This window comes from Dysidea avara, chromosome 1, assembly GCF_963678975.1.
Source record: "Dysidea avara chromosome 1, odDysAvar1.4, whole genome shotgun sequence".
Lineage (NCBI taxonomy): Eukaryota > Metazoa > Porifera > Demospongiae > Dictyoceratida > Dysideidae > Dysidea > Dysidea avara.
The window spans coordinates 59,698,052-59,725,855 of NC_089272.1; the positions used below are offsets into that span (position 1 = coordinate 59,698,052).

The following is a 27,804-nucleotide window of genomic DNA, read 5'->3' on the forward strand; positions in this document are numbered from 1 at the left end:
ATGACGATCAGTGATGATGACGATCCGTGATGACGAATAAGCCACAACAATGCAGGTTGGCTTTAAAGGAATGTACAACAATCATAAACACATACAATCATTAAAAATACATAGGGTAGTCATGTCAGTCTCCAGTTGCAGTGATGTTGATGACTATCAAGATGAAGGTGGTCACATAGTTTTCTGGAATGGAAAATAGAAATGGCACTTTAATTAATGTATTTTTGTAGCACTAATTGACGTACAGGGAATGCAGAATTCTTTGGCTGATCCTCAGTCTCTGTCCATTGATTCTCCATCTCAGTCCCCTGATCTCAGTCGCTCAACCTACATTAGCTCTGTTGAAACAGTAACCACGGAGTCGGCTATGAAATCGTCTACGGTATGTGCACCACCATCTAACAGTGGTCCATCAGCAACAGACAAGGCAAAAGAGATTGCCAGATTGAAACTATGGGAGTCTGAGTAGGCAGCAGAAGTAGAAAAATGTGTGAAATTTATAGAAACTACATGTGGATGTACTTTAGCTGATGGCAAGCCTTGTAGCACTTTGGTTCCACTGCCGTACTATGTGGAAAACAGGGCTCAGGTTTTCTTCTTAAGCCGAGATACAGTTGGACATGGTCCTTTTGGGAAATGTGGCCTCCAACATTTGTGAAGATGACGATGTTGACACACACAGTGGGCATAAACCTGCCAAAGGGATAAGGACATGCATGGACTACAAGCACAAGGGGTACATGTTATGCAGAAAAAACATTTATTACCTTTCTGCATGACATTAACCATCACAAGGTGCAAGCCATGAAGGAGCACTTCTCGGAGAATGGCCTTACTGTAAGAACACATGGCAACTCTCTCAAGCGTCCACACAATGCCCTCACATTTGGAACAATTCTGTATCTTCTTCAGAATTATGCTGAGCAGAATGCCATCGTACTCCCCGGCTGTATGATTCAAAACAGATGATGTCAAAGTGTTGCCAACATCTGACAGCAAGAGGGTACAGAATAATAATAATCATGTATTACAAGTAATTATGATCTGTGTAATGTGCATAGGTTGAATAAATTTGCACACCACAATATTATTGTAAAACGTACTTTCATAAGACGCCAGATTGGTTACTTGAAGATACTCAGGTTTTGACGACTCTACTAAGAGTGCACTGTAAATTAAAATTGAAACTATTAAGATACATACTGTATCTTCTCCCTCTGTAGAAAATTTGGACATGCTACCAGGAGTGCTGCAGCAAAGCTGGAATAACTTCTGTAGATTACCAAACATTTTGTACATACTGGAGGAAGTAGTTGCCACACATTGTGATAGGAAGACCAAGGAGTGACCTGTGTTGGACATGCCAGCAAAACAGTACATCTATTATGAGACTGGCTAACACATTGGATCGCCAGAAACAGAAGGTATGTATCTGTCTGTTACAGAATATCACCCCAATAAAGATAATGACAATATAGTAACCTATTTGTAAATCTGGCTTCCTTACATGATCTAATTTCCCATGTCAGTAAACTCCTTCCTTTTCTCCACATGTACTCTATGTGTTCTTAGTCATGTATCTCTGAAAAAAATTGTTTGTTAATAAGTACACAACTAATAAGTACACAACTAGTAAGCACTCTTACCATGACATACTGTACATTAATAGACCATTGATGCAGCAAAAGCCCACTTGGAAGCAGTAGCTATTGAGAGGAGCTGTAATTGTGATGCTTGGAAAGCAAGCCGGGAGAAGTTGAAAGCCACCTTCACAAATTCAGATGGAGTGCTAGAGCCTCCTTCATCATCATCACATACAACACCATAAACTAGAAGAACATTACAGCTTTGATATGGCTCAACAGGTACATGCACTGTAACGTACACTTTTGTACAAATACTATGTTATGGCATATTTAATAGGTTCACTACCCAAGCGACCCTTTACAACCTGTCCCTATATACTTTTTAACTCCAAGAAAGTGTGGAGTCTTTGAAGTATGTCGTGAAGTCATACCAAGTCAAGTAAGTCAAGTATGTATGTACATGTTTAAAGTACTATGTTACTATGGTAATCCCTTACAATATAGATGACGTACTTGATAGATGAAACTTGCAATGTTGGAAAGGGAGGCAATTCTATCATCTCCATGCTTCACCACTTTGAAGGTCACTTCCTAGGAGAGACATCTGTACATTTACATGCAGATAACTGCACCGGCCAAAATGAGAACCGGTTTATGATGTATTATTTGATGTGGTGATACATGACTGGGTTACACGATCACATCACAATATCATTCCTCTTAGTGGGACACACCAAGTTTGCACCAGACTGGTGCTTTGGCTTACTGAAACAAAGTTTTTGTTGGAGGGGACTTAGATAACATTGCCAATTGTGTAGCCCAGTCATCATTCGTTAAATATACCTCAACTTGTTGGATTACTCAATGGGACAATGTTCGTTCCAACTTATGATTGGAGCAGCGTTTTTGAAGTAAAAACTGAAAGACTGCTTTGAAGGGAATTGCACACCTCCATCACTTCTGGTTTTCCAAATTTCACCATGGAAAGGTATTTGTTAAGGAAGCCAGCAATTGTAATGAATGAGAGATCAACCTGTTGAAAGACGTATCTTGGCAACCATCCACTCAGCAGTTGCCTTCACTATAGATTCCAAATTGATTGTCACAAGAACGACAGCAATATCTTTATGATAATATCTGGGAGTTTGGTCCTGAGCACAAAAAGGATATTGTATATTCTAGGCCTTTGAGCATTTAAACACAAAACTGGTTATATAATATTTAACATTCTATTTTACACCTTATCACTGTAATTAGCTAACACAATGTATAAATAAATTGTGATTCCCAGTTGCAGTATGTGTTCGTGTGTGTGTTACTCTGTGTAGTGTGTGTATGTACATGTGTGTGTGCTACTCTGTGTGTGTGTTTGTGTGCATGTAGTGTGTGCATGACCATTATTAGGTCACTGGGATAGTCAAGGTAACACATGCAGACTATCATGTACATGTATAAAGGCTAACAGTGTCTAATTTAAAACAATAGAATTGTGTAAGATAGGTGCATATGTAAGTATGAGACAAAAAATTGAGACATGAGTGGAACACATGTGTGAGAAGACACAAGATTAGAGCAGCCACTCAGGAACTCTTGTGAGTCAATGACTACATGTGGTGAATTCACATGTAACAATACATGACTAGCACACATGTTCAAAAACTAGTGATTCTACAATGGGCTACATGAGTGTCAACTGCTTGCAAGTGCAATGTCATGAAACATACAACACAGGTCACCAGCTAGGATATAGCTTATACAACACGGATAGACTTACGATAGTAGATTATCAGTTTCTGCTTGTACCCCATACTAATGCTATTGCTGCTGCATTCTGATTGGTGGGAACAGTAGCCCCTCTTCCTTGCAATTCTTCAAAAGTGTCATATTGGTCTTGCAGGTGAGGTGGAACAGAGAATGGAGCGTCATCATTCCATGGGTTGTCTGGATGAAAACAATTGAAAAAAATCTGTAACTGTATTGGAAATGGTTTACATATTGACTTGGTGTTGAACAACCTGTCAGTTCCATTCCTGTGTGAGAAAAACATGTGATTCTATTTATGGTTTACATTGATGGTGTTACCATGATTACCAAAAAGGAACCACACATACAAAATTTACACACACTGATACCATCACAAAGCAAAAACAAAGCCTACAGCAAATATGCAAAAAAACCAGTTATTGCAACCTAGTATATCAGCAATGAGATTCCTGTGCACCACTCAGGCACTTGAGCCTTATGTGTGCAAATCCTCCTTGGATATCCCACAGGATAACTATCCAGGTATCATGGTGGGAGGTCGTGGAACCCGAAATTCCACAATGACCTACAAACAAGATAAGGACAGTTGGGAATTTGCTTCCCCAGGTATCCAATACTGTTACAGCTGGGTGGGCTGCTTCCCAGTTGACTCCAGGCCCACAGGATCCCAATGTACAGCTGGGTAGACTGGAGAAATGTGAGTGAAGTTTCTTGCAACTGTCATCTGCATGTTGTCTCGCCGAGTTAGAGAACAATGCAAAATGTAAAATTCTATCAGAAATTACCAGTTGTCTGCAATCAAGCTATGCATTGATTGTTCATTAATAGTATTTTTGAGGCAAAAACCAATGGCTACCATTGAAAACATGTGTTGTGATTGTGCACAACTAAAGAATGACTGGGGAAAGTTGCTTTGCTGAGTGAGCTGCTTACAATAATATAGCGGGAATATTGAAGGGAATAAGGTTAACTCTGTGGTACAAACCCAGCTGGTGTTTAAATGAAGTGGAATATCAGTTTGCTTCCCAGTAATTGATATTCAGGGCACACATTTAATCATAATTTCCATAGTAACTAGATCGATTGCAGAGACACTTCTTCATTTATATATGTAACACTTTCACACCTCAGATCAAAGGAGCCGTCCGAGCTACATTTTGTATGTAGCCTGGCTAGCTGGGCTACATACAAAATGTAGCTGGTCTACAACTGGGCAGTGATTATATAGACGTTGATGCTGAAATTGATTGTGGAGATCGATCAGCACTCACGTGATTAGGATGCACGACTTGGATTTTGCTATGAGAACCACTCAGACGGAGAGTGTTTTGTTATCCTTGCCATCCTACAAGTTGAAAAACGTTGGGCTAAGGTGAAAACTAGTGCTATAGCTTATTCATACATTGTTTCTGCATGTTTTCGAATATGGACATGCCCCCATCATGAAGCTACCACTCTGCATGGAGTAACCACTCTACAAGCAAGCTTACCTACCTAGGCCTTTAGTGAACTGTATAGTTTTTCCATAAACAATTCATAGAACTGATTAAAACATTAAACTCGCGTAACGGAAATTCTCCTTGATATCTCTAGGATATGTCTGTTTATCATAACCAAACGTAACTAGAACGTACTAGCTACTGACCCATAATCAAAAATTTTGGTATGCATAATACATCCAGTGGCTGCACTCGTATTGGCTTGGGTGATTGATCGCCCTGTACAGGCTATCAGCCTAATAAGTGCTACATATTAGCTGTAACACGGGGCATTAATCAAGCTTTGCCTGATATGTATGCCCTCTGCCCTCGGGCAGTCGGGTATACATTGTATTATTGTACTAATGCTTTACAGTGACCAGCACTGAAGGTCTGCAGCAACATATGCTGCAGCCTTAGGATTACCTAACCTAATTTCAAGGACTTAGACTTAGTGACTTATAGCTGAAAAGGTGTAACATAAAAGGGGCCAAAGTAAGGAAAAAAATCCCTCCAACCCCAGGAATCGAACATATCAGGCAAAGCCCTCATGCCCGTGTTACAACTATTACATGTAACAGGTGGGACTAAGCTGAAAACGAAGTGAAAATGCTACAATACTTTCCAGTAAGGGTGTTGTTACGCCTGTCCGGCACCATTTTTCCTTTGATGCAGTATGAGCTAGCCCACCAGTCACATAAGTGAGTTCTTTCTCATATGAGTAATTTTGCCCTGTGGGTCCTACTTTATTAATGTATACTTTCCCAAAAGAATTACTGTACATGTACAAGTAGTTGGATAGGGAAACCTTCTAAAACCAGGAGAAAAGCTACCAGACACATTCTTGTTCATGTGGTGATGTTGCCTTGTGAGTCCTACTACTTTTCAAACCAGAAATATGGTAGGGAAGCCTTTTAAAACCAGGAAGAAAACCAGTAGGGGAATCTTCTAAAATCAGGAATATGATGTAATAATTGTGTACCAGCAACATTCTTGTCATGTTGACAGATCCTCAGATTCTGTTCTGTTTGAACACCAAATAAATTAACAACTCAATGATAACTTTATACAAGATACAATGCAAGCTCACATGTATACTAACAGTCATTATATGGAATGAATTAAAGCTTTGAAAAAAATACATTTCAGATAGCAATGGTAAGAGAAGGCTTTTATAGTGGAGAATCTAATTCACATAGCCACAGATTACATGCAACAAAAATTAATAATCTTACAGTACTAGTTCTTCATCATTGGTAACTGGACTCTCATTACTGTAGCCAACTAAGATACCATGAAGTGTGATTATATTTACCTGCAATATGTAAGACTTCTGTATACCCAGGAGTTACCTTATGAATGCTGTTTAGAATTCATCCATATAAGGTAGTGTTATATTATGATATATGTACCTTCTAACATTTAATAGTAACAAGTTTTATATTATTACTATAAGAGGAGATGAGACAGTGTTTTCAAAAGGGACAAAGTCAATTCAGTGAGTGGACAGGAGGGTGGAGGGTGAGGGACAAAATGAAACATCCAGTAGATGTTCTAAATTTCCTTATCAGTATATAGCAATTATCAACTCCTACATGTTATGACCACATCTTCTACATACCTCAACAAGCACCTCTCACACAAGAGCAATGTTTATCATTTACACTATTATAAATTGTACTGTATAATAGAGTAATGCTCACTAGTTCAGTTAGTTTGCTATACTATTGAAAATGTTAGTTGCTTACTACTTTGTTATTATGATCCTCACTAAGGAACTGGTGATGGCTACTGACCAGTGCAACAAGTATCGTTTTAAATCACCTTTCTACCCTGGACAGTCTTGTGAGGACATTTACAATAAGAACCCTGAAAGCCGTGATATACCAGGATATTACTGGATCACTGATGGTCCCACCAGGGTATATTGTGGGATGAATTATACTGGATCATCCTGTGAGGACATCTACAACAATAATCCTGAAACTGGTGACAAGTCAGGTTACTACCGTAGTAATGACAATCAATGGACATATTGTAACATGACAGAAATTACAACCACAACTGGAGACTTGATCCCCACATGTGCTGGTGTGGGAGGAGGATGGAGAAGAATTGCCCATATCAATATTAGTGCAGGAGGTGACTGTCCCAATGGATGGCGTGAAGACACTTACTCTGGTATTAGTTTCTGTCGTGTTGTCAGTGATGACAGTGGTACTTGTTCTTCTGCCTACTTCTCCACTAATGGAACAAATTACCAGAGGGTGTGTGGTAGAGCAAGAGGATATCAAAAGGGACAACCACTTGGTTTCCATTCTTATCACAATGAAGGTCAAACAACAATTGATGGCTACTATGGTGATGGTCTACTGATCACCTATGGTGGTCCTCGTCAACACATTTGGAGTTATACCATTGGACTATCTGATAATCGTACTTACTCTTATAACTGTCCATGTGCTGTTGGTGGAGGATACTCCCCTCCTCCTTTTGTGGGTACTAACTATTACTGTGAATCAGGAGCTGCTGATGTTATCAATTCCTCTGCCTATTACTTCAATGACCCATTGTGGGACAGATCTGGTTGCATCACTAGTAATTGTTGTGATACCCCTACCCAACCATGGTTTTATCGTGAGTTGTCCGGAACAACTACAAATGATATAGAAGCTAGATTATGTACAAGGCAAGCCTTTATTCATGGATCTCCTTTGATTGATCAACTGGAGCTCTACATTCAGTAAAACTAACAGTTGTTGTTGTATTAGCTAACTTTTATTTTTATACTTACTGGAGTGATTCTAGTCATCTTGTAACCACACACATCAACACTGTTAGATGTTAGATGTATCATTTAATTTCATTATTGTTTATAATAATTTGATATAATGTACATCTGGGAAAATTGGTAGAGCAAGAGGTTATCAGAAGGGAGACACAGAAGGGAGTCTTTTCACATGTTGCTGAATTGTATGAACATCTAGTATAAAATGCTATTTATACAGCCAATTGCATTCACACTTCCTTTATGCAACCATATACTACAGGGCAGTTCTAGGTATTACAGCCTTCCCACATCACAAGTATTACTTGCTAACCACTAAGGCTATGATCTTGATGTTTTCACTGTTTGCCATCACTTTAGTCCATAAAATGTTTTTTAGCACACTCCATACCTACAGTCTACTTATAACCTGTGCTAGAAGATGTTAGGTGTATCATTCAATTTCACTATTGTTTTACACATTAACGTAAATTTGAAACTTTCAGGCTTCACTTATGATACAGAAATTTGTGGGAAAATAGGTTAAGCAAGTGCTAGGATATCAGAAGGGAGACACTCTGACTTTCTGCACATGTTGCTGAATTGTATGCACATCTATAACATGCTATTCATACAGCCAATTATATTCACACTTCCTTTATGACTACAGGGCAGTTCTATGTAGGTATTGTGGCCTTCCCACATCACAAGTGTAACTCAATAGCCACTAAGGCTACAATCTTGATTTTTCACTGTTCGTCATCACTTTAGTTCATAAGATGTTGTATAGCATACTCCATACGTACAGTGCATGCTTCATTGACTTGTGGTCCACTTATCTTTGCTGACAGTGCAAGGTATTGATTCATTATGGTCACAATTTAGCTAAGGGGCATGTTTACAGTGTACTCTGATCATTAAGACCATGTTCTGATAATTTATGGCACATGATTGGTCCATGTGATCATTATACTAGGTGAATAAAAAAATTGGAAATTTTAAAATGGGAATAGGGATCGCTGTAAAAAGCCACAAAACAAGAAGGGATTGCTGGGGTGGTAGTGTAAACCACAAATCCCTATTTTGACTCTTGGTCATAAATCTTTAGTTACATGCTCTGTCATTTTGAAGTGAGTCAAAATAGGGATTTGTGGTTTACATTACCACCCCAGCGATCCCTTCTTGTTTCGTGGCTTTTTTCAGCGATCCCTATTCCCATTTTAAAATTTCCAATATTTTATTCATCTAGTTTGTGTACTTTTTATTAATCCATATATGGATTATGAAGAAGATTATTGTGAATAGTGTAATTTTGCATTCTGCATAGTAACGCCATCAACGTTTCAGTACAAACATGAAGCTGATCAAATTGCAATGTGCATACAGACTGAGAGTCTCCCAATATGAGTTACAATTTACATTACTGGTGCCTTTAATAGCTGTCAAATTCAGTGCAAGGATTGTTGTTATACACTTGACTGCATTATTAGAGTATTTACATGACTGCTCTGGATAACTCGCCCACGTACAATAATCACAGAGCGAAATAAACCACCTTGCAACAAAGTCATCAACCCCGATTAAGCTTCCTGGCCTATACTGAGTTTAATAAAGACACATTCTATTAGCCACAAGCAGCACACACCAGAAAAATTAATTTTGAGCGTGATCTTGTATGGCTTCTCGAACGTAATGGCATTTCGGCAAGAAGAAACGGCCCGGTTTGGGCTGTTTCCATCCGAAAACGAAATCAAAAATAAGTCATGGACACGCACAATGATCCATTCAGTAAGCCTTGCTACTTTTTATCCCAGGATTTTCCTTGTAAACTTCGCTATGCCTGTGAAAGAATAATAATTATACAACCAAGTACTAAGAATAATACGAAATGCGGTTAAAATTACGTAATTAATAATAAATGAATAAATAAATAATGTTTGAGAAAACTACGAGGCCTAGAGACATGAACTAAGTGGGGATAGATTCGCCTGTGAATGAAGGCACAACCGTATAATAAGTACGCCTGTTCGTGCTGATGACTTTACCGTACGTGTAATTCTATATAACACCCAGCACCACACCGTTGTTTAATTACAGATTGCTCGAAGGAGAAGATTAGTAAACATCCGCAGAGTGACTACAACAGAGCCAGAGGCCACCTTACACGTAAACAACAACATTACAAGTATGTTTAAATGTTTGTAACTGTGTATTTTGTATGCAGGATATGCGCTCCAGGCGTCATGCAGTGAACAACCAACTGATGACCAGTTGGGATACCAGCTGATACACTCATAAACAACCAGGAACAACAAGGTAATGAGTAACGTATACATCTTCATCCTTCATCTGGCTTACTAGTGGCTGGAATTCCACTCGGCTTAACTACTATTCTACTGTGAGTCTGTAATAGCTAAACAAGAAGCCGATGCAGTGCTGTATATACAACAATGTGTAACTATCTCCTGTATGTTGTGCATGGCTGTATGCATAATATTATAGGCTGTGATCACTGTGCCAATGCCACACCGCTGATATACTGGCACATCACCAGTGGCCTCTAGTTACAACAGAGTCTGTTGTGCCATATTGGCTTGATTGGGATCAATTGCTAATTGTGCCTTCACCATATCCCTTGTTCTGCATAGCCTCACTTCACTGCTGAGTCATCTTCAGAGATATGTCACACCTACAATATATAGTTACTTTCAATATAGCTAACTTAACTTGGTTTTTGTGTAGGTTGTGTTTAGTATTGTGGTTTTCTGATGCTCCCTTGCCTGTGTATGTATGCATATGTATCATTTCCACCGGTACACACACACACTGCTCTGAGTGCTGCCTATGGCACTGTTTATACTTGCCCAATGGGTAGGTTGCAATGTTGGTGTATGTACTTGGTTGTATGTGACACGGTCCTAGTAATAATAATATTATGAATAATAATATGAACAAATGGGCATATTTCAGTTTTGTCTGAAATACACATACTGTTTCCTTTTCACTTGATACTTACTAGTGGGCCTATACTCATTGCAAAGAACCACCAGAAGGTTGTTTTGAGTTGAAGGATGCTTTTCAAGGTGGTTTTTAGGTGTGTGTTCTATTAGTATTTTTGCAAAAAAAACATACACGATCACTATTATGAACCCACTATCGTGGTTCATGATATGTGCAGCTACACATATCCACTCCATTTACAGTTGCTAAAGTATTTGAAGATTTTGCTCAAATGTACTATATGAATAATAAACTAATAAACCATGTATGTGATCATGTCAGTTCCAATTAGCTATATACATATCATTGTAAAGCTTTAACAATAAACAAGTTATCAAACACAATGTTTGGAATGTTGACTACCATCTTATAAGATGTGAATCTTGTTACACAAATAGAACCAGGTGTCTACTGTATGTGTGTTAACTAATCCCAGGAGTATTGCAAGGTATACAGGAAATTGAAGTATAAAACTTTTGTACACAATGAGAGCTAATTACTACAATGATTAAAAATGTATCCGCAAGGTTGTTGGCCATCCACCATTTGTGTTGAATCAAAACACACACCATATGGAAGGCCAAATGCATATGATTGATATACTATGTGATTACATGTGATTACAGAAACATGGTAGCATGTTCAACACACACTCACACATCTACAATCATGTGCATACACACACATACTTGTCAGTCATACATACAAATGAACACACATTACACATGTATATAAAAACACACACACAAACACACATGTACACACAAAAGCAAAAGCAAAGCAAAGCCTTCAGCTACTGCTAAGTGGTCACGCTGCCCAGTGGCCAGCATGGGGCACATGTGCGCTACTCAGGTGCTATGAGTCAGCGCAGGCATGCCCTCCTGGGGCAGGACTAGTAACCCACAGGAGGCTGTACCATGTCTCACAGTTGAAGGTGTGGGCCACCTGGACCTTCAACTGCTATATGAGACATGGACAGTTCAGCATTTGTAGACTCCTTTAAAAACAATTAATTAAGCCTAAAATAGAATTAATTAAGCCTAGCGCGATGTTTCCAGCATAGACTACTCAGGTCCTAACTCGAAATTATCATATTGGATACCAAGTTGAGTACTGCCAGTGAGTGCTAATGGTGAATGAAGTGTATGTTGTGTAGATGTACGACTGCTGGTGCATGCAAACAGATTGCACGATATGTAGCAACTGAGGATTTCCAAATCACAAAGTAAAATTTTGCGTAATGAGCAAAACAAAAAAAAATCCAGTTTTTAAAAAAAATTCTTATATTGAACCAATGCATAGATACACTCTAAACACAACTTTCTGGAAAGTTTCAGCTCATTCAAACACACACAGAGCGAGTTACAACACAATACACTGTACCTGATACGGAGGAATTCGGATGGCGAACAAATCGATCCATTTGTCTTCTACGCGGGAATATCGGCCATGGCTGCCAGAAGCATTGCTCCTCTTCTTCATACACTCACTAGTGAAGAGTACGTTCGCTCCGAGAGTAGTGACAATGACGGGCTCGAGACGCTTTTTACTGAATATTTCACCGGAAATGACGATAAGACAGATAATGAGAAGAGTAAGGCGGAAACCACAGAAGCGTTTGTTGATTATCGCATTCAGGTGAAGATAGCGAGTTAGAGTCTGATGAAGAGGTGGGAAGCCACAGAGATCTGAAGATACAGTCTTTACCAAGGTGTGAAGATATACTGTACAGTGATATACAGGCATGTGATGATGATGAAAACTCTTACTCTGACAGAGGTAAAACTATTCATAGTGAGTAAAATAAACAATACACATTATTTAAAATATTTGTACGTCTGATTAAATACTGTTTCCAACAGAACTGCTTGAAGATGAAGGCTGCTTTGCTCAAGTAGAGGATGCTGAACTTGCTGAACAACCACCTGCAGTACTTCTACCTCCTGTGGTGCCAACATCCAACGGAGAAACTGTAGCAGCAATAGCTGTTGATCATGAGCCAATCACACCTAGTGATATGACAGCATCACATGACGTGCAGAAATGCAAGAAGTTTGTTGAACGTACCTGTAAGTGCAATTTGGCAGAGCCCGATGGCAGTCCATGTAGCAATCAGTTTCCTGTTGAGCACTATGTACAAACACGAGCACAGGCCAATTTTTTAACTCGTGATGAGCTCAACCTAGTCATCTTGGGGTACATCCAATCTGCAGCTCTACTGACTACAACAATCATCGATGATCGCCACGCCAATCCTGCAGCAAGAAACAGAGTAACAATGAAATACAAACACCGTGGAGTGTCTATCTGTAGGAAAACTTTTCTTTTCCTACATGGTGTCGGTAAAGATTGACTCCAAGCTCTAAAGCAGCACTACATCAGGGATGGACTGGAAACACGTGTTCATGGCAACACGAAACGGACCCCAAAGCATGCATTTCCATACTTCACTAAGAAACATGTGGTGAAGTTTTTACAAAACTACGCAGAGGAAAATGCCCTGTTACTACCTGGAAGAATTCCAGGTTACAAAAGAGATGACATAAAGCTTCTTCCATCAAATCGAAGCAAGAGGGTATGTATACATGTTCTACAAAAGAATTTTGGTAACAATGTAACAGTAGATCAGAAGGTAGCCACATTAGGTGGGTGATAACTCAAACATGTATTTTCAGCAATTTGGTTGTAATTTGCAAATTGACTTGTATCTCAAAAAACTTTTCAAGTTTCCAATGATCAAGGTCTACAATTTCTACTCGACATACTGCACACACAATGAAATTCTTCATACCTGACACCTGTATTCCGAAGTTTGATTCACTAGCACTTTAGATCCAGTTTTTCTATCAAGAGTTCTCTTTAGGAACTTTCTCCACATGGTATAAGAATTTCAATGTACATCATTTTTGGCTTCTAATACTTTAACACATTGTAATGTCACACAGACCATCTGGGAGTTTTACAGAGACTCATGTAAGGTAGCTGGAATTGAGGAAGTAGCATATACCACCTTTTGTGAGTACTGGCGTTCACTCCTTCCATTTATTGTTGTTGGAAAGCCTATGAGTGATTTATGTTGGACCTGCCAACAAAACAACACCATGGAAGACCATCAATAGACCAACAAGTGAAAAAAGCGATGTGAGCAACTTACAAATACTAGTAATTAAATTTTATATTTTGCATCATACCTAACAGGCATTAAAGACAGCGGAAAACCACCTCACATCAGTTGCCCTAGAAAGGACATCCTACAAGGACATCTGTAAAAAAAAGCCACACCAATTTGAAGCAATTGTACACTTTCGATGAAAAATTTCAGCCTCCACTATTTGGAACTATCAGTAGGCCATTGTTGCTCACAACAACTGTACACTACAGTTTTGATATGGCCCAGCAGGTGCTTACATAGTTTGTGTGTGCAGGTGTTTGGTGGTGTATGTGAGTACGCATAGCGTGTGTGCGTTGTGTGCATTGTGTGTGTGTGTGCGTAGTATGTGTGTGTGTGTGTGTGTGTGTGTGTGTGTGTGTGTGTGTGTGTGTGTGTGTGTGCGTAGTGTGTGTGTGTGCGTAGTGTGTGTGTGTGTGTGTGCATGTGTTTGGTGGTATATGTAAGTACGCATAGTGTGTTGTGTGTGTATGCGCGCAGTGTGTGTGTAGTGTGTGTGTGTGTGCGCAGTGTGTGTGTGTGTATGTGTAGTGTGTGGACATAGTGTGTGCGTATTGTGTGTGTGCACTTGTCTGTGTGTAGTGTGTGCGCAGTGTTATGTACAAACAATGCTCACTGTATCTCCAAACAGGTGCACTACCCTTGTGATCCTATGCAGCTTGGCCCGATATACTTTCTGACTCCTCGGAAATGTGCCATGTTTGGAATTTGCTGCGAGTCAATACCTAGACAAGTAAGTAAACTGAACATAAAAAGTTGTTACCATTAATTTTTTAATCTCACCAGGTGAACTATCTGATTGACGAGGCATATAACATAGGAAAAGGCTCCAATGCCATCATATCAATGCTTCACCATTTCCTTGAAAATCACAGCTTCGGAGAGACTCATTTACACCTGCATGCAGATAATTGTTGTGGCCAAAATAAAAACCGCTACATGATGGCCTATTTGCTGTGGAGGGTTATGGTTGGTTTGCATAAAGAAATAACAATATCATTTCTACTAGTGGGCCACACCAAATTTTCCCCTGAGTGGTGCTTTGGTTTGTTTAAACGACTGTTCAAACGGACAAAAGTTAGTACCTTAGAGGAGATAGCTGCACAATCTGCTGACCAGTTTCCTCCTGTCACAGTACCAGTGGGACTTTCCGCAGAGCACAAGCAGTATTTATTTGACAAAATTAGAGAATTTTAGTGTATGCTCACAACCTATATAAAAATGTGTACACATTATATATCAGCATGGCATTTCAAAATAACAGTTAATTGTATTACATGTATCTATTTACTTTACCAGTTGAACATACAAGGAGTACAAGATATTTATCTACTACTAGCATGACAGAACAATGGGCATTATTATGAAGTTGTTACAAGATTTCAGCAAAGTTTGCCCTCTGTACTATTCGCTACTTTCAATAGTAACAATGATTAATAGTGGCTTTAGATACATTGGGTCTCCTACCGCAAGAGCAAACACGTAAACGGTACAAAATGTACGAGTTTTGTTCATACACAGCTAATCATCCATGAAGGAAGCTAAATAACATTTCTTACCAAGTAATCTTTCTTGCTCGATCTTTCTGTTACGCATTTTACTGGCCATGCACATTTGGGATGATACTGTAGTACTTCACTACCACTTGTGCACGATCTCGATAAATTACTGGAGTTTAACTAATAAGCAGAGCTTGAGAATTGTCTTGATTTGTCAACATGAGGTATTCGATAGTAAACGGTTTTTCTGCTTGATCATCATAAGAGAAAATTGTGGCTGGTTTTTTGGTGATGCTTTTGTGGGCCATGCCCAAACCGTTGTGGTCCCTACTATAAAATACTATCATACTATATGATAGATATATATTGCAAATCACTAATACACTATTAAATATAAAATCTATTGTTTGAAGGTGACTGTTTAATTAGAGTATCTTATCCATTCTATCACAGATAGTGTATGTTCTATTAGAGTAATTGAACAGTGTTAATGGATGAGCTTCACAATGAAATTACTTCTTTGAGAACTTTAGTAATTGATTTGAAGTACACATGTTTACAAGACAGAAATCTCATTGTCTATCAAAATGATAACTAACAAAAATACTGACTATAAATGCTTCGTGGACAGCCAAGTCATTTAAGTTACACAAAGTTTGCTTATCTTGAAAATTTGCATGACATATACAATACACAGTATATTCAATTTACTGACATGAACTAATATACTTAGTTTGTACCATTTGATTGTGGGTCAAGGTATTCCAATTGCTGTATATGATGTCACTGTATCCTCCTCCGCTGTAGTGACACTGTCAACTGTAGCTTGAACACTAGGTGACACTAGCAAAGGAACAGACACACAAGTGAAGCAGCTAAAAAAAGCTGGAAACAAGAACAAAAGTTATATATTTGGACACATCCGACTTCTCTCCTGATAGTATGGAGGTGGTCTTATTAATGAGGTTATGAAATGTCTTGCTGTTTTTGGGACCTATTTGCCATGGTCACTATAATGAGGTGGTCTATTTTAATAAGGTCATGAAGTAAACCTTAGCTATGCTTGGGACCTAGTTTACATGGTCACTATAATGAGGTGGTCTTATTAAGGAGGTGAATGCTGTGAGGTTTTAATTTCTAATGTACTAATATTTTTGTAGCTACTGAAATATAGTGTTAGTTATCTATGGCTGTAGTACATACATTAATTTACGAAGGATGAATATGCCACTACAACAATGCCACATTCAAAAATGTGTTGAAAAATTGGAGGGCCTTTTCACACAAAATCTATTTCACATAAGGTTTCTGAATTTGACATATGTATCATATTAGACGAATCGTTTCAAATTTAGTCTTTGTAACATTTCAGAAACACTTGAAAAGGAGATTAAGTAATAAAAACAAGCTTGCATACAACATGTCAATGGACTGATTCAATCACAGATATGTGTTTATTTGTATGTGGTGCCTAAATGACACAGGAGTACCCCAAGTTCCCAACATTGGTTTCATTAATGGATTGAGGACATTTTGGAGATTGTACTGTAGAAAACTTTTGACTCTATTAGCTTTGTTAGAAATCTCTTTAATATGCTGTGACCAAGACAATTTTGAGTCAATAACCACTCCAAGGTACTTGTTGTGGGTTACTTCACGGATGACTTGGTGGCGTAAAAAGTGCTGAGTGTTTAATAGGATTTGTTTTATTGGTAATTCTTTATAATTCCTAAGATCTATGGGGTGCAATTCAGTGTTGTGTAATTTCATTTGAAAAATCCCAATAACATGTTTCGACATGTCACTCTTGCTGGTTCATTGTGTTCATCATTAATAAACACTTGTCTGAAGGTATACCCAAACAGAAGGTGGTGACTTTGTTCTGTTGACAGCGTTTAGGTTACATGTGAAAAGGCAATATTAATTTTATAATAGACAACAGATAACTACTCTTACCATATATGGTCATATTCACTATTCCCATATCAGAGCCAGCAGCAATGGTAGCAACACACTGATACAAGCCATCGTAATTGATGACATTGTTGACAATCAGATTGCACTCGGACTAACTTGACGTGCCCCCAGGGATGATCTGACATGAATTAAATGGTGGTTAGGGGAAATCCTGAGGTGGAACATTTCAGAACAAGGGACTACTCTAAACCTGGTAGGTCCCAGAATAACAACAATAATTACTGTAAACAGAATGAAACAAATACAAACAAACAAAAGAAATCTATCATTAAAAATAAGGAGACCTGAATGACAGCCTGTTATTCTCAGTATAAAAATAGCTCTCAATAAAATTAATGTAGAGTTGCTTTTTAGCTTCTATACAATTGACCCTAAATGTACGTCTGATCAAGCCTAGAATCTGATATGCTTTAGTAGTGATAGTTTTATAGTGGTTGTACATCATAACTTGATAAGTTTAGTTGGTCCCAAGGTGTCCATATTAGTATACAGGATAAAGTTTGCTTGAGAAGTTTACTAAATGCCTATCCAAATTGAAGTAATGTCATTGTACAATATCATATAGAACGTTGTTGTTAATGTTGTATGGAAAGGCTACAACTTACATATCATAGATAATTAAGTTGCTGTAACTGTGTCATCTCCCACTTCATTTATTGCCAGACAACTGCAATCTCCAGTATCAGTATCTGCCATATTTCAGATCCACAGACTGCCATTCTCTAGTATCATATACTTGGTCTGATTCAAGGGAAGCCATTATGGCCTCAACTTCTTCAACAGACTTAAGAGTAGATGATTTAGCTGGTGGGGGTTTACTTGGTAGACCATCCTTTACCAGTTTCAACTACTTGCAAACTTCAACAACCATACTGGGTCATTTGGTGAAACTATTTTGCAGACAATCTAAAATGATTGGACGCAATACTTCAGCATCTTGTAGCTTGTTAAAGTATTCATCTCTCATTTAAGTACCACATGTCTTGAGTCTCTGGGTCAATAACCATAAATTCTGTGGGTATAAACATTAGTACACCAAATGAGAACACAATCAAAGATGTGGTATATTTAGGACTCTTCAGTGACCCTCTAGTCAGTGACTTTAGGGGTCAGTGATCTGCTTAATAAAATATTATTGGCTATCAAGTCACAGTGAATGATAGGAGGATTATGTGAGTGTAGATACCTCAAACTGAGCGACGAATCACGAAGAATTGAGATTTTAAGATCCACTTCTAAATCTCCAGCAGTCTCTAAGTATCTGCTTAGACTGGTGAACATTAGCTCCACCATAAGAGCAGGAATCTGGCGGGTTATAAAGACCCAGAAACTGTACTAGATACCCAGCACGGCTTCAGATCCCAGCACTCTTGTGTTACCCAACTTATTTCACTGATAGAAGACTTGTCACATGCTCTAGACCAACAGAAACAAACCGATGTCATTCTCCTTGACTTTGCTAAAGCGTTTGATAGTGTCCCACATCAAAGACTATTAGTTAAATTAAGACACTATGGTATCAACGATCACATCTGTCAGTGGGTCAATACTTGGCTGACCAGAAGGTCACAGCAAGTAGCTTTGGACGGTACTTTTTCTGACTCGATAGCTGTTCACTCAGGAGTCCCTCAAGGGACGGTCCTCGGCCCTTTGATGTTTCTTCTATACATTAATGATATAACAGAACATGTAAATTTGTCACTACGGTTATTTGCTGATGACTGTTTACTTTACAGAATTATCACCACCAAGGAGGATGCCATTCAACTTCAGCATGATCTTGATCAACTACACGAATGGGCAACTAAGTGGCAATTAAGATTCAATGTAACCAAATGTACTATTATGCGGTTTACCAGATCATTATCACCAATCATTTTCAACTACAAGCTAAACAATCACAACTTGGGTACATCAAACCAACACTCCTACCTTGGTGTTATATTGGACAACAAACTATCATGGTCTCCACATATTAGTAATATAGCTGCTAAGGCCAATAGAACATTAAACTTCTTGAAACGCAATCTGAGTTGCTGCTCGTCTAACATCAAAACAACAGCCTACCTTACGATAGTACGACCGTCAATGGAATATGCTGCAGTCATCTGGGACCCATACCACCATAACAATATTCAACAGCTAGAGAAAGTACAGCGTAGGGCAGCTAGATGGGTCCTAAATGATTTCAATCGATTCAGCTCAGTCACAGCTATGTTACAGCATCTTTCTTGGCCAAGCCTTCAGCTGAGACGTAAAATATCCAGATTACAAGCACTTTTTAAAATTATACATCAAGATTATTCACTGTCAATTCCTCCTCATTTTATTTCAATGACAAGATCCACCAGAATATATCACCCACATCGTTTTATTCTACCAAATTCATCTACCTATTCATACCAACAGAGCTTTTTCTCCAGATCAATTAAGGATTGGAACAACTTACCATCTTCCATCATTGAGAGCAACAATATTGACTCTTTTTCAGCGGAACTGCAAACATTGTATGGAACTCAATAACTGTAATCTTTGTAACTACGTAGCTAAATTCATTTTATGATTGCTTTTTTTCCTGAGCATATCAGCTGTGCTGTCTGCTCAGTAACAATAATAATAATAATAACTAGACTAGGATGCCTCAGTACTATACACCATTTGCTTCGCATTCTGCAAAAATGTTCTGCGACAGTGATTGTAGTTCCTCAGGGTTGGCGTATTCCAAAAACACAGAAAGGGTTCGCTTCACCGCACAGATAGTTCCATTCCATGACAGCATAGTGATGACACTTTGTACGTTACTCCATTTCCACTTTTACCAGTTTCTTCACCAGTTGGCTCTATTCCAGTGAGTAGCATTCCGGCAAGCACGGAAGCGCCCGCCATATCTACAGGTAAGCGAGCAGTTTGGCGTGAAGGCTAAAGGAAATTAGTTCTAGTCGAGTTCTAGTTAATGACCATCAACGTATTATAGATTGTGGGTTTAGTGTTCAGTTATTTGTGGTTTTCAATGTGTAATAGTTGTGGATGGGTTCTAATTTTACACTCTGTGTAGTACATTTCATACATTTGAGTAGATCTTGTGAAAGCTGCGATGTTGCGAACTTTGGCTCTCGCTTTGGCTAATATGACTATGAGAGTGACTAGTGCAGGCCACAAAGTTGGTGTCGTGTACAAATCTACGCTTGTAGGTAAGTGTTTATTTGTTGTTGTTGAGTGTACTTTCACTTATAGTGTGTGTAGTGTAGTACGTATAGTGTGCGCTCACACCAGTATTAAAAGATTCTCAAGTCAAGGGGATGTCACGTAGGTACACGCAGTAGGTAGATCTGCTACCGCGGTCCGAAATTTCGATTTGACCTGTGACTAAGAGCCTTTGACCGGTGACTTAGCAACGATATTTCAACACTTTTCGATTGTGGGTTGGAAGCTTTTACCCTTGACCATTGAATTGGCATGATTTTGGTGGCCTTGACCTTTGACTGCGGTCGCAGATCTACCTACAGTGGGTGCCTGTGTGTCACCCCCTTGCAAGTGTTCTGAGTGACTGGAGAGAAACACAGGTGTGCACTGACCAAATCCTGTAACCTCCAGGAAATTGGGGAATAGCAAAATTCGCTAAGTGAGCTGGTACGATGTAGCACATGTGATGGTGCTACCGATAGAAACCTTCATGTTTTTGTGGGCAGCTGTGCTAGAAAGGTGTGTGAGTGGATTGTGTCTTGTTCTTGTACACAGATGGACAGTAGTGAATACCGTTTCCTTTAAATTCTTTAATGATTCCATCTCTGGCACTTTACTGCTCACATGCTCAGGTCACTTTACCCTGACACTGTCATTGGGTAGGGAGGGTCTTTTCAATGATGGGGAACAGCAATCTATAACAGCTAGCCAGAATGTTATCTCCAGTAGAAACCAATGAACAGTTGGAATTTAATGGATCTACTTTGAAGTGATATTGCCAAATCCAAAGTGCTCTGTTGTATGATAACTACCCTACGGTGTGATAAGTTTATCACCTTGTGGTTGAGCCACTCAAACTGGTTTGTGACATCATAACAACTGCAAATGGTGTTGTTTACCAAAAATAGCCTAATATGGAAATTTTAATGCAAAAACAACAGTATAGCAGTGAGACCTGACAATAAAATGTGACCAGATCTGCACAAACAGGACATAATCGCAAAAGTGTATGTGTTGTGTGCAATGCGTGCGTGTGTGTGTGTGTGTGTACCTATCTATGTTTGTCTGTACGCGCCTACGTGAGCAAAATTGTTAAAAAATGGTGAAAGCAGCTTTTACATAAGAAGTAAAAGTGAAATGAAGTCTGTATTAAACTTCTACACAGGTGAACTTTGCTCTGAGGTGGTTTCTTTTCGGCGGACTGAAATACGGGTGTGGCGACTTCTCAGGCTTTGTAAACTACCTTCCCTTTGAGGTGTTCAGGCGTTTAACAACTGAAAAACAATGATGCGGGCCTCACACACTACCAGGAATAGCCTATCCCTTCGAGTTGAAAGGGGGCGTATCCCTTACGTATGCAAATGAAAATGAAGAACAACTTTGAGGCTTTGTCAAGAGAATTTGTGGGAAAAAACACGATAGTCAAACTATAAAACAGTTTAGAAGATACTTCTGTGTGTAATATGTTGGTTAAAGTGGTTTGTTTAACAAGCGCTTCCTTAGCAGTATATAGCAACGTAATTGAACGAATAGGGGAGTTTAGTATAAGCGTCTAGGAATGCAATTAGCGTTAATTGCATATTGTGCAACCACTGGATGCTCTGGATGCCCATAAAATTGTATTGAAGCCATTGTGAAAACGATGATAACCGACAATAAAACCTCCGTTGCTTACAAAGTATACGGTATGTTCCAATTTTCTGTACATAGATAGGAGGGTTCCGTACAAAATGCACTAAAAGGGGTTCATTTCCTACACTACTATAGGGGAGATTTAGCGCCACAAGCACTAAATCTTCCCTACAGTAATGTAGGAGATGAATTATGCTCAACACTAAATCTTCCCTACATTAGTGTAGGAACTATATTGTGCTCCAGGCACTAAATCTTCCCTACATTAGTGTAGGAACTATATTGTGCTCAGGCACTAAATTCTATTGAAGTGATCATAGTGAATTGTTGCTGTTTTAGTTGCAATACTTCAACTGCTTGTACTTTATTTTCCATACAACCTCATAACAGCCTTCTACCTTTGATGCTAAGGCAGTAGTACCCTTTGATTCCTGGTATAACATATTGTAAACATGTGACTATGGGTTATAGTAGTTTACTTAGTTTTAAAAATGAGAGTTTAGTACTTCTTGTAAGTATGCATATTTATTACTATAGCAACTTCTTTGCATATAGGTCTGCTTCTTTCTTGGATACATAATTTAATGTTGCATGGAATCCCATGGTTGATTCTTGCTATGCGTATATACATACAAATATAAATGAGTTGCACTTATGGACCTTATCCATGATGTCACAAGACACATAAAGGCCAACATAGTTGGGACAGCAGGATTACGGTTACATAGAAACCATTTAAATTAACTAATACAAATTAGCATTTCATGAAATACTAATTACATAATAATACTAATTACATAATAATTGTAATTACTGCAAAATATGAAATGGTTACTAAGGAACGCTCAACTTGCAATATAGTTAAACCCACAAATGCATGAAGAGAAGTACAGCTTAGTTAACGTGTTTTCAAAGAAAACTATTCAGCCCTGGTTTTCATACACATACTAGCTGGACACGCCCTCAATTCCAACTCAAAAGTGCTACGCTATTCCTAGTAACTCAGGAAGCTGGTAGTGTAGTTTTGTCATTTTTAAACACCCATAGAACCCACAACAAAACGTTCACAATATTTTAGAAAGCTGCCATGCCTAAACTGCCTTAGAGCAAGAGCAAAACTTACCTGACTATAAAGGCGCTTAATACCGTACACTGGGAAACTTTGACGAATCAAAGTGTCAACATAAAATAAGTGCCCAGGTTCTTATTGGTGATTTCAAACAATTCGTCAAAGTTTATTTCGTCAACTTTGCCTAAGAGCAGATTCATCAAAGTTTACCCTCGTCAAAGTTTGCCGGTGTACAGTATAGTTCTTATGCTGCCTCCATTTCTAACACATAGACTGCTTTTGACACAAAACCATTAGCTCACATGGGTGCAGACAGACACACATGTACACGCATGTACGTTTCTTTCTGGAAGCAATTATAGTCAACCAGGCGTGCGCCCTTGACAGCCTGCAGTGCCAGGTGCACGCCTGCAAATTGCACGGGAACAGTAGGGAAGAACAATCACACCTTGGGCCAAGATGGTAAGCTCTAACCAACAGATATGGTAATTATAACAAAAATCATAATCATCCAAAAGGCACCTAGACATTTTTATTGCAATATGTATCTGCTGGTATAGGCTGTAGCTATAATTGTTTAAATAATTTCTTCCATACATGCATGCATAAAGTTATAGACTTTAGCAAAAAAAAATAATCAAACAAGTTATGAATATAAAGCGGTTGTATCCCAATAACATATTTTAATTACCACCCAAGTCTGAGACTATGGGTGATAACCTACGATAATACCCTCAAATAGATTCAATTGAGTTATTGTACTAAAACCTTTAGGCAAAATAATCAATATAATCAATATTTTTGATTTAGTCTAGATGTGCCAGTTAGGAAAGAAAGATTTTAATTTCCAATGGTGATGGTATTCGAGACTTCTTGCTTTATGATGGAAACGGGGAAAAACATTTAGTCTCAAAACATTGCATCAGGTGTTTTCGCATTTCTTTTTGATAATAACAAAGAGTGGCGGGGTCGTCTCCAAACATTAGTGATACGCAAAATGCAATTGCAAAGCAGCCACAGTCTTTGTTTCCCTTTTGAAGTTGAAGTTGAACTTGTGGAATTTTCACAATCCGGTTCCCATATAATGAATGCAGTTGTTCGGCAAGAGTTGAGTTGATGCTTTTAGGTTGAAGAGAATCGTACAAATAAACTACGTTATCTCTGATGTGCGATAATGCCCAATGCTCACAAAAGTGGTGAAAAAAGAAAGACTTCTCTTCTGCTTCTTTTATCAATTCTGGTCGTGCATTGTTTAATATTCGTAAGCAGCATGAAGCTGCACGCTAGCAACTGACCAAGGTAGGAGACTGAGTAGCAATGCACTACCTGCTTTTATATGCAACGCTGGGCATACTTGTAAGACTAGCTTTAAAACCAGTACAACTGGATAGTGGACTGGTATTACCAATTGTAAAATACCAACACCTTTCAAGGAGTAAACAGGACACAGAGAAATATTTTTAGCTAATACCAACACCTTTCTGTGCCAGACATGTCAACTAGCATTCAAGGAGTAAACAGGACACAGAGAAATATTTTTACTCTAAACAAGGTGGAGTGTTAATAATGAAGTATTATTTTATGAAGTATTATTTTATGCCTACAATAATGTAGGGAATAATTAGTGCTTCTTTGAACAATATTTTGCCTACTACATTGTAGGGAACATTTATTGCACCTTAGCACTAAATCTTTCCTACATATATGGGCAAGAAATAATATTTGAGTATAGTGCTTCATCCCACATGTATTATAGGGAAGATTTAGTGCTTAGTGGCACTAAATCTTGCCCATATATATAGGAACAAACGTGCATTTAGTGCCATTTTATCTGGACCCAGATAGGAGCTACATTGATTTCCCTTTCCCTTCGTGTTTGCCTGTCGTTAATAGGATAAAGAGTTAGCGAGTTATGGAGCCGTAAAGTTAAAGATTTTACAATACAACGCTTTCCAAGGCTGATACTTCTGAGTTTCTACTGGAAAACCACTCAGAACTGATTGGCAAAGCTTGATAATAGATAATTTCATTGATTCCATGGATTATGAACTCTACAATCGGCCGACAAGCAAACATGAAGTTTAGCGAACATGAAGTTTAGTGAACATGAAGTTTAGCATGCTTGTAAGCACTATCCAGGTGATCATAATGCTTGTTCTTGTGTTGTTCTTCAATCAAAACATAGAAACAAGCATCTGCTCGCTTTCCTTGATATCAGAACACTTTTTCGCCAGGTGTTTTCAACTTCAGAAGCTTGTAACTAGCTAACCACATACCCTCTGACGAGTAGACAACCACCAAAACATGTATAAAGCAATGTAGTTTCAGGTGCTGTTTACAAGACTATCGTATCTCCTTTTGTTGATAACTAAGGTTTTAGTGTCCGTGGTCATCAGTTTCCCAATGATTTCTGTACATTTTTATGGCTAACCACAGCATCCAGTGGTTGCTCAACAGCAATTAACAGACCAATTAAAATATTTCCGCTTATGCTAAACTCCTCTATTATGAAAATTTCATGAATTATGAAATACGAGAATTAGCTAATAATAGTAATGTACAACCCAAAGCTACTAATAAAATAGTAATACATACGTAGTTGGTACCATATGCTATCTATGGTTAATTCCAGATGAATTATCTAGCTGCATGGCACCTGGTTTTTAGAGGTAAGCACAACACCAACGTGTTTGCAGATCCGGTCACAAATGGGTAATTTACACCACTGTGCTATTGTAGTGGATTAAACAAATGCCAAGAAACAGTCTGTGTCTGTTTTCAGTCACTCTGGCAATCAGTCCCAGCAGTGCTTGTATATCAACTCCTTTCAGTGACCTCTGGCACCATTCTATTAAATCAGGAGTAATCCTTGTCACTAAACTGTCACACACTCCCTCCCACTGGTCTCAGACTCACGTAATAACCCTCATAACTATAATCTACTGGTCATTGGTGTTTGTCTGTATGTGATGTAGGTGGTGGCATAGGTTAACTAGTAAGGTAGCAGATGTTTATAATCTTTGAGTGTTTACTTGCCCCAATCATATATTCATTGAATATTTGAAAGTGAGATCACTAGCTGGTGTTGTTATTGTTCTGAATATACCACATCAGATTGCTCAGTGGTCCTTGTGTAATAAACAGGATAGTGAAGATATATTTTTTGTTGTTGTATGCTTCAACTTTAAATTTACAGTGATTATTTTTGATGATTAAGCAGATTCAATAGTTTGATTGAGCGCAAAAAGAATTCCCTGATTCCTTTTTTTTTTTTGATGCTCACATGTACTCTATGTATTCTTAGTCATGTATCTCTGAAAAAAATTGTTTGTTAGTAAGTACACAACTAGTAAGCACTCTTACCATGACATACTGTACATTAATAGACCATTGATGCAGCAAAAACCCACTTGGAAGCTGTAGCTGTTGAGAGGAGCTGTAATTGTGATGCTTGGAAGGCAAGCCAGGAGAAGTTGAAAGCCACCTTCACAATTCAGATGGAGTGCTAGAGCCTCCTTCATCATCATCACATACAACACCATAAACTGGAAGAACATTACAGCTTTGATATGGCTCAACAGGTACATGCACTGTAATGTACAGTTTTGTACAAATACTATGTTATGGCATATTTAATAGGTTCACTACCCAAGCGACCCTTTACAACCTGTCCCTATATACTTTTTAACTCCAAGAAAGTGTGGAGTCTTTGAAGTATGTCGTGAAGTCATACCAAGTCAAGTAAGTCAAGTATGTATGTACATGTTTAATGTACTATGTTACTATGGTAATCCCTTACAATATAGATGACGTACTTGATAGATGAAGCTTGCAATGTTGGAAAGGGAGCCAATTCTATCATCTCCATTCTTCACCATTTTGAAGGTCACTGCCTAGGAGAGACATCTGTACATTTATATGCAGATAACTGCACTGGCCAAAATGAGAACCAGTTTATGATAGATATATTATTTGATGTGGTGATGCATGACTAATCACATCACAATATCATACCTCTTACTGGGACACACCAAGTTTGCACCCGACCGGTGTTTTGGCTTACTGAAACAAAGATTTTGTTGGAGGAGACTTAGATGACATTGCCAATTGTCTAGCCCAGTCATCATTCGTTAAATATACCTCAACTTGTTGGATTACTCGATGGGACAATGTTCATTCCAACTTATGATTGGAATAGTTTTTTGAAGGAAAAACTGTAAAGACTGCTTTGAAGGGAATTACAAACTTCCATCACTTCTGGTTCTCCAAACTTCACCCTGGAAAGGTATTTGTTAAGGAAGCCAGCAACTGTAATGAACGAGAGATCAACCTGTTGAAAGACGTATCTTGGTGACCATCCTCTCAGCAGTTGCCTTCACTATAGATTCCACATTGATTGTCAACAAGAACGACAGCAATATCTTTATGATAATATCTGGGAGTTTAGTCCTGAGCAAAAGAAGGATATTATATACCCTAGGCCTTTGAGCATTTAAACACAAAACTGGTTATATATTTAACATTCTATTTTGCACCTTATCACTGTAATTAGCTAACACAATGTATAAATAAATTGTGATTCCCAGTTGCAGTATGTGTATAGTGTGTGTTACTCTGTGTAGTGTGTGTATGTACATGTGTGTGTGTGTGTGCTACTCTGTGTGTGTTTGTGTGCATGTA

General features: G+C 38.4%; 3 protein-coding genes and 4 long non-coding RNA genes across 12 annotated transcripts in view; 5 read left to right on the forward strand and 2 right to left on the reverse strand.

The window, feature by feature from the left end:
• LOC136238517 (uncharacterized) overlaps nt 1-27,804 on the forward strand; it is an 81,563-nt gene that overhangs the window by 16,041 nt on the left and 37,718 nt on the right. The window lies entirely within an intron of this gene.
• Nucleotides 38-27,561, reverse strand: LOC136238571 (uncharacterized). 3 transcript variants are annotated; one of them, XR_010693043.1, is made up of 11 exons: nt 3,579-5,855; nt 3,361-3,527; nt 2,430-2,737; nt 2,100-2,177; nt 1,647-1,829; nt 1,204-1,582; nt 1,104-1,168; nt 885-989; nt 768-835; nt 246-693; nt 38-183 (listed from the first exon to the last, which is right to left on the reverse strand). It is a non-coding gene; the product is annotated as an uncharacterized lncRNA (long non-coding RNA). The 3 variants fall into 3 exon arrangements; XR_010693042.1 differs by having other exon boundaries at nt 3,361-5,854; XR_010693046.1 differs by lacking the exons at nt 2,100-2,177; nt 2,430-2,737; nt 3,361-3,527; nt 3,579-5,855 and adding exons at nt 26,924-27,017; nt 27,139-27,561.
• Nucleotides 1,199-2,968, forward strand: LOC136238595 (uncharacterized). The gene is made up of 4 exons (XR_010693084.1): nt 1,199-1,424; nt 1,670-1,865; nt 1,924-2,025; nt 2,091-2,968. It is a non-coding gene; the product is annotated as an uncharacterized lncRNA (long non-coding RNA).
• Nucleotides 9,219-9,949, forward strand: LOC136238599 (uncharacterized). The gene is made up of 3 exons (XR_010693085.1): nt 9,219-9,641; nt 9,693-9,761; nt 9,820-9,949. It is a non-coding gene; the product is annotated as an uncharacterized lncRNA (long non-coding RNA).
• LOC136238566 (uncharacterized) lies at nt 12,231-15,435 on the forward strand. Its single transcript, XM_066029127.1, has 5 exons — nt 12,231-12,374; nt 12,458-13,736; nt 13,794-13,995; nt 14,396-14,497; nt 14,551-15,435. The coding sequence occupies exon 2, from the start codon at nt 12,613-12,615 to the stop codon at nt 12,946-12,948; it is 336 nt and encodes a 111-aa protein (XP_065885199.1). The 5' UTR covers nt 12,231-12,374; nt 12,458-12,612; the 3' UTR covers nt 12,949-13,736; nt 13,794-13,995; nt 14,396-14,497; nt 14,551-15,435.
• LOC136238585 (uncharacterized) lies at nt 16,667-18,575 on the reverse strand. 2 transcript variants are annotated; one of them, XR_010693081.1, is made up of 4 exons: nt 18,427-18,575; nt 17,846-18,252; nt 17,220-17,430; nt 16,667-17,145 (listed from the first exon to the last, which is right to left on the reverse strand). It is a non-coding gene; the product is annotated as an uncharacterized lncRNA (long non-coding RNA). The 2 variants fall into 2 exon arrangements; XR_010693077.1 differs by having other exon boundaries at nt 16,667-17,430.
• LOC136238544 (uncharacterized) lies at nt 26,515-27,706 on the forward strand. Of its 2 annotated transcripts, none has more exons than XM_066029094.1 (3): nt 26,515-26,705; nt 26,764-26,874; nt 26,931-27,706. In XM_066029094.1, exons 1-3 carry the CDS (start codon nt 26,694-26,696, stop codon nt 27,117-27,119), a joined length of 312 nt encoding a protein of 103 aa, XP_065885166.1. In that variant the 5' UTR covers nt 26,515-26,693; the 3' UTR covers nt 27,120-27,706. The 2 variants fall into 2 exon arrangements, with proteins under 2 accessions (XP_065885166.1, XP_065885175.1); XM_066029103.1 differs by having other exon boundaries at nt 26,764-26,865.

Bases quoted from the DNA above. Each gene is read 5' to 3' on its own strand.
- LOC136238566 (XM_066029127.1), top strand. From the start codon at position 12,613: ATGACAGCATCACATGACGTGCAGAAATGCAAGAAGTTTGTTGAACGT.
- LOC136238544 (XM_066029094.1), top strand. The intron at 26,875-26,930 runs GTATGTATGTAC...CTTACAATATAG, and splicing joins TACCAAGTCAAGTAAGTCAA to ATGACGTACTTGATAGATGA.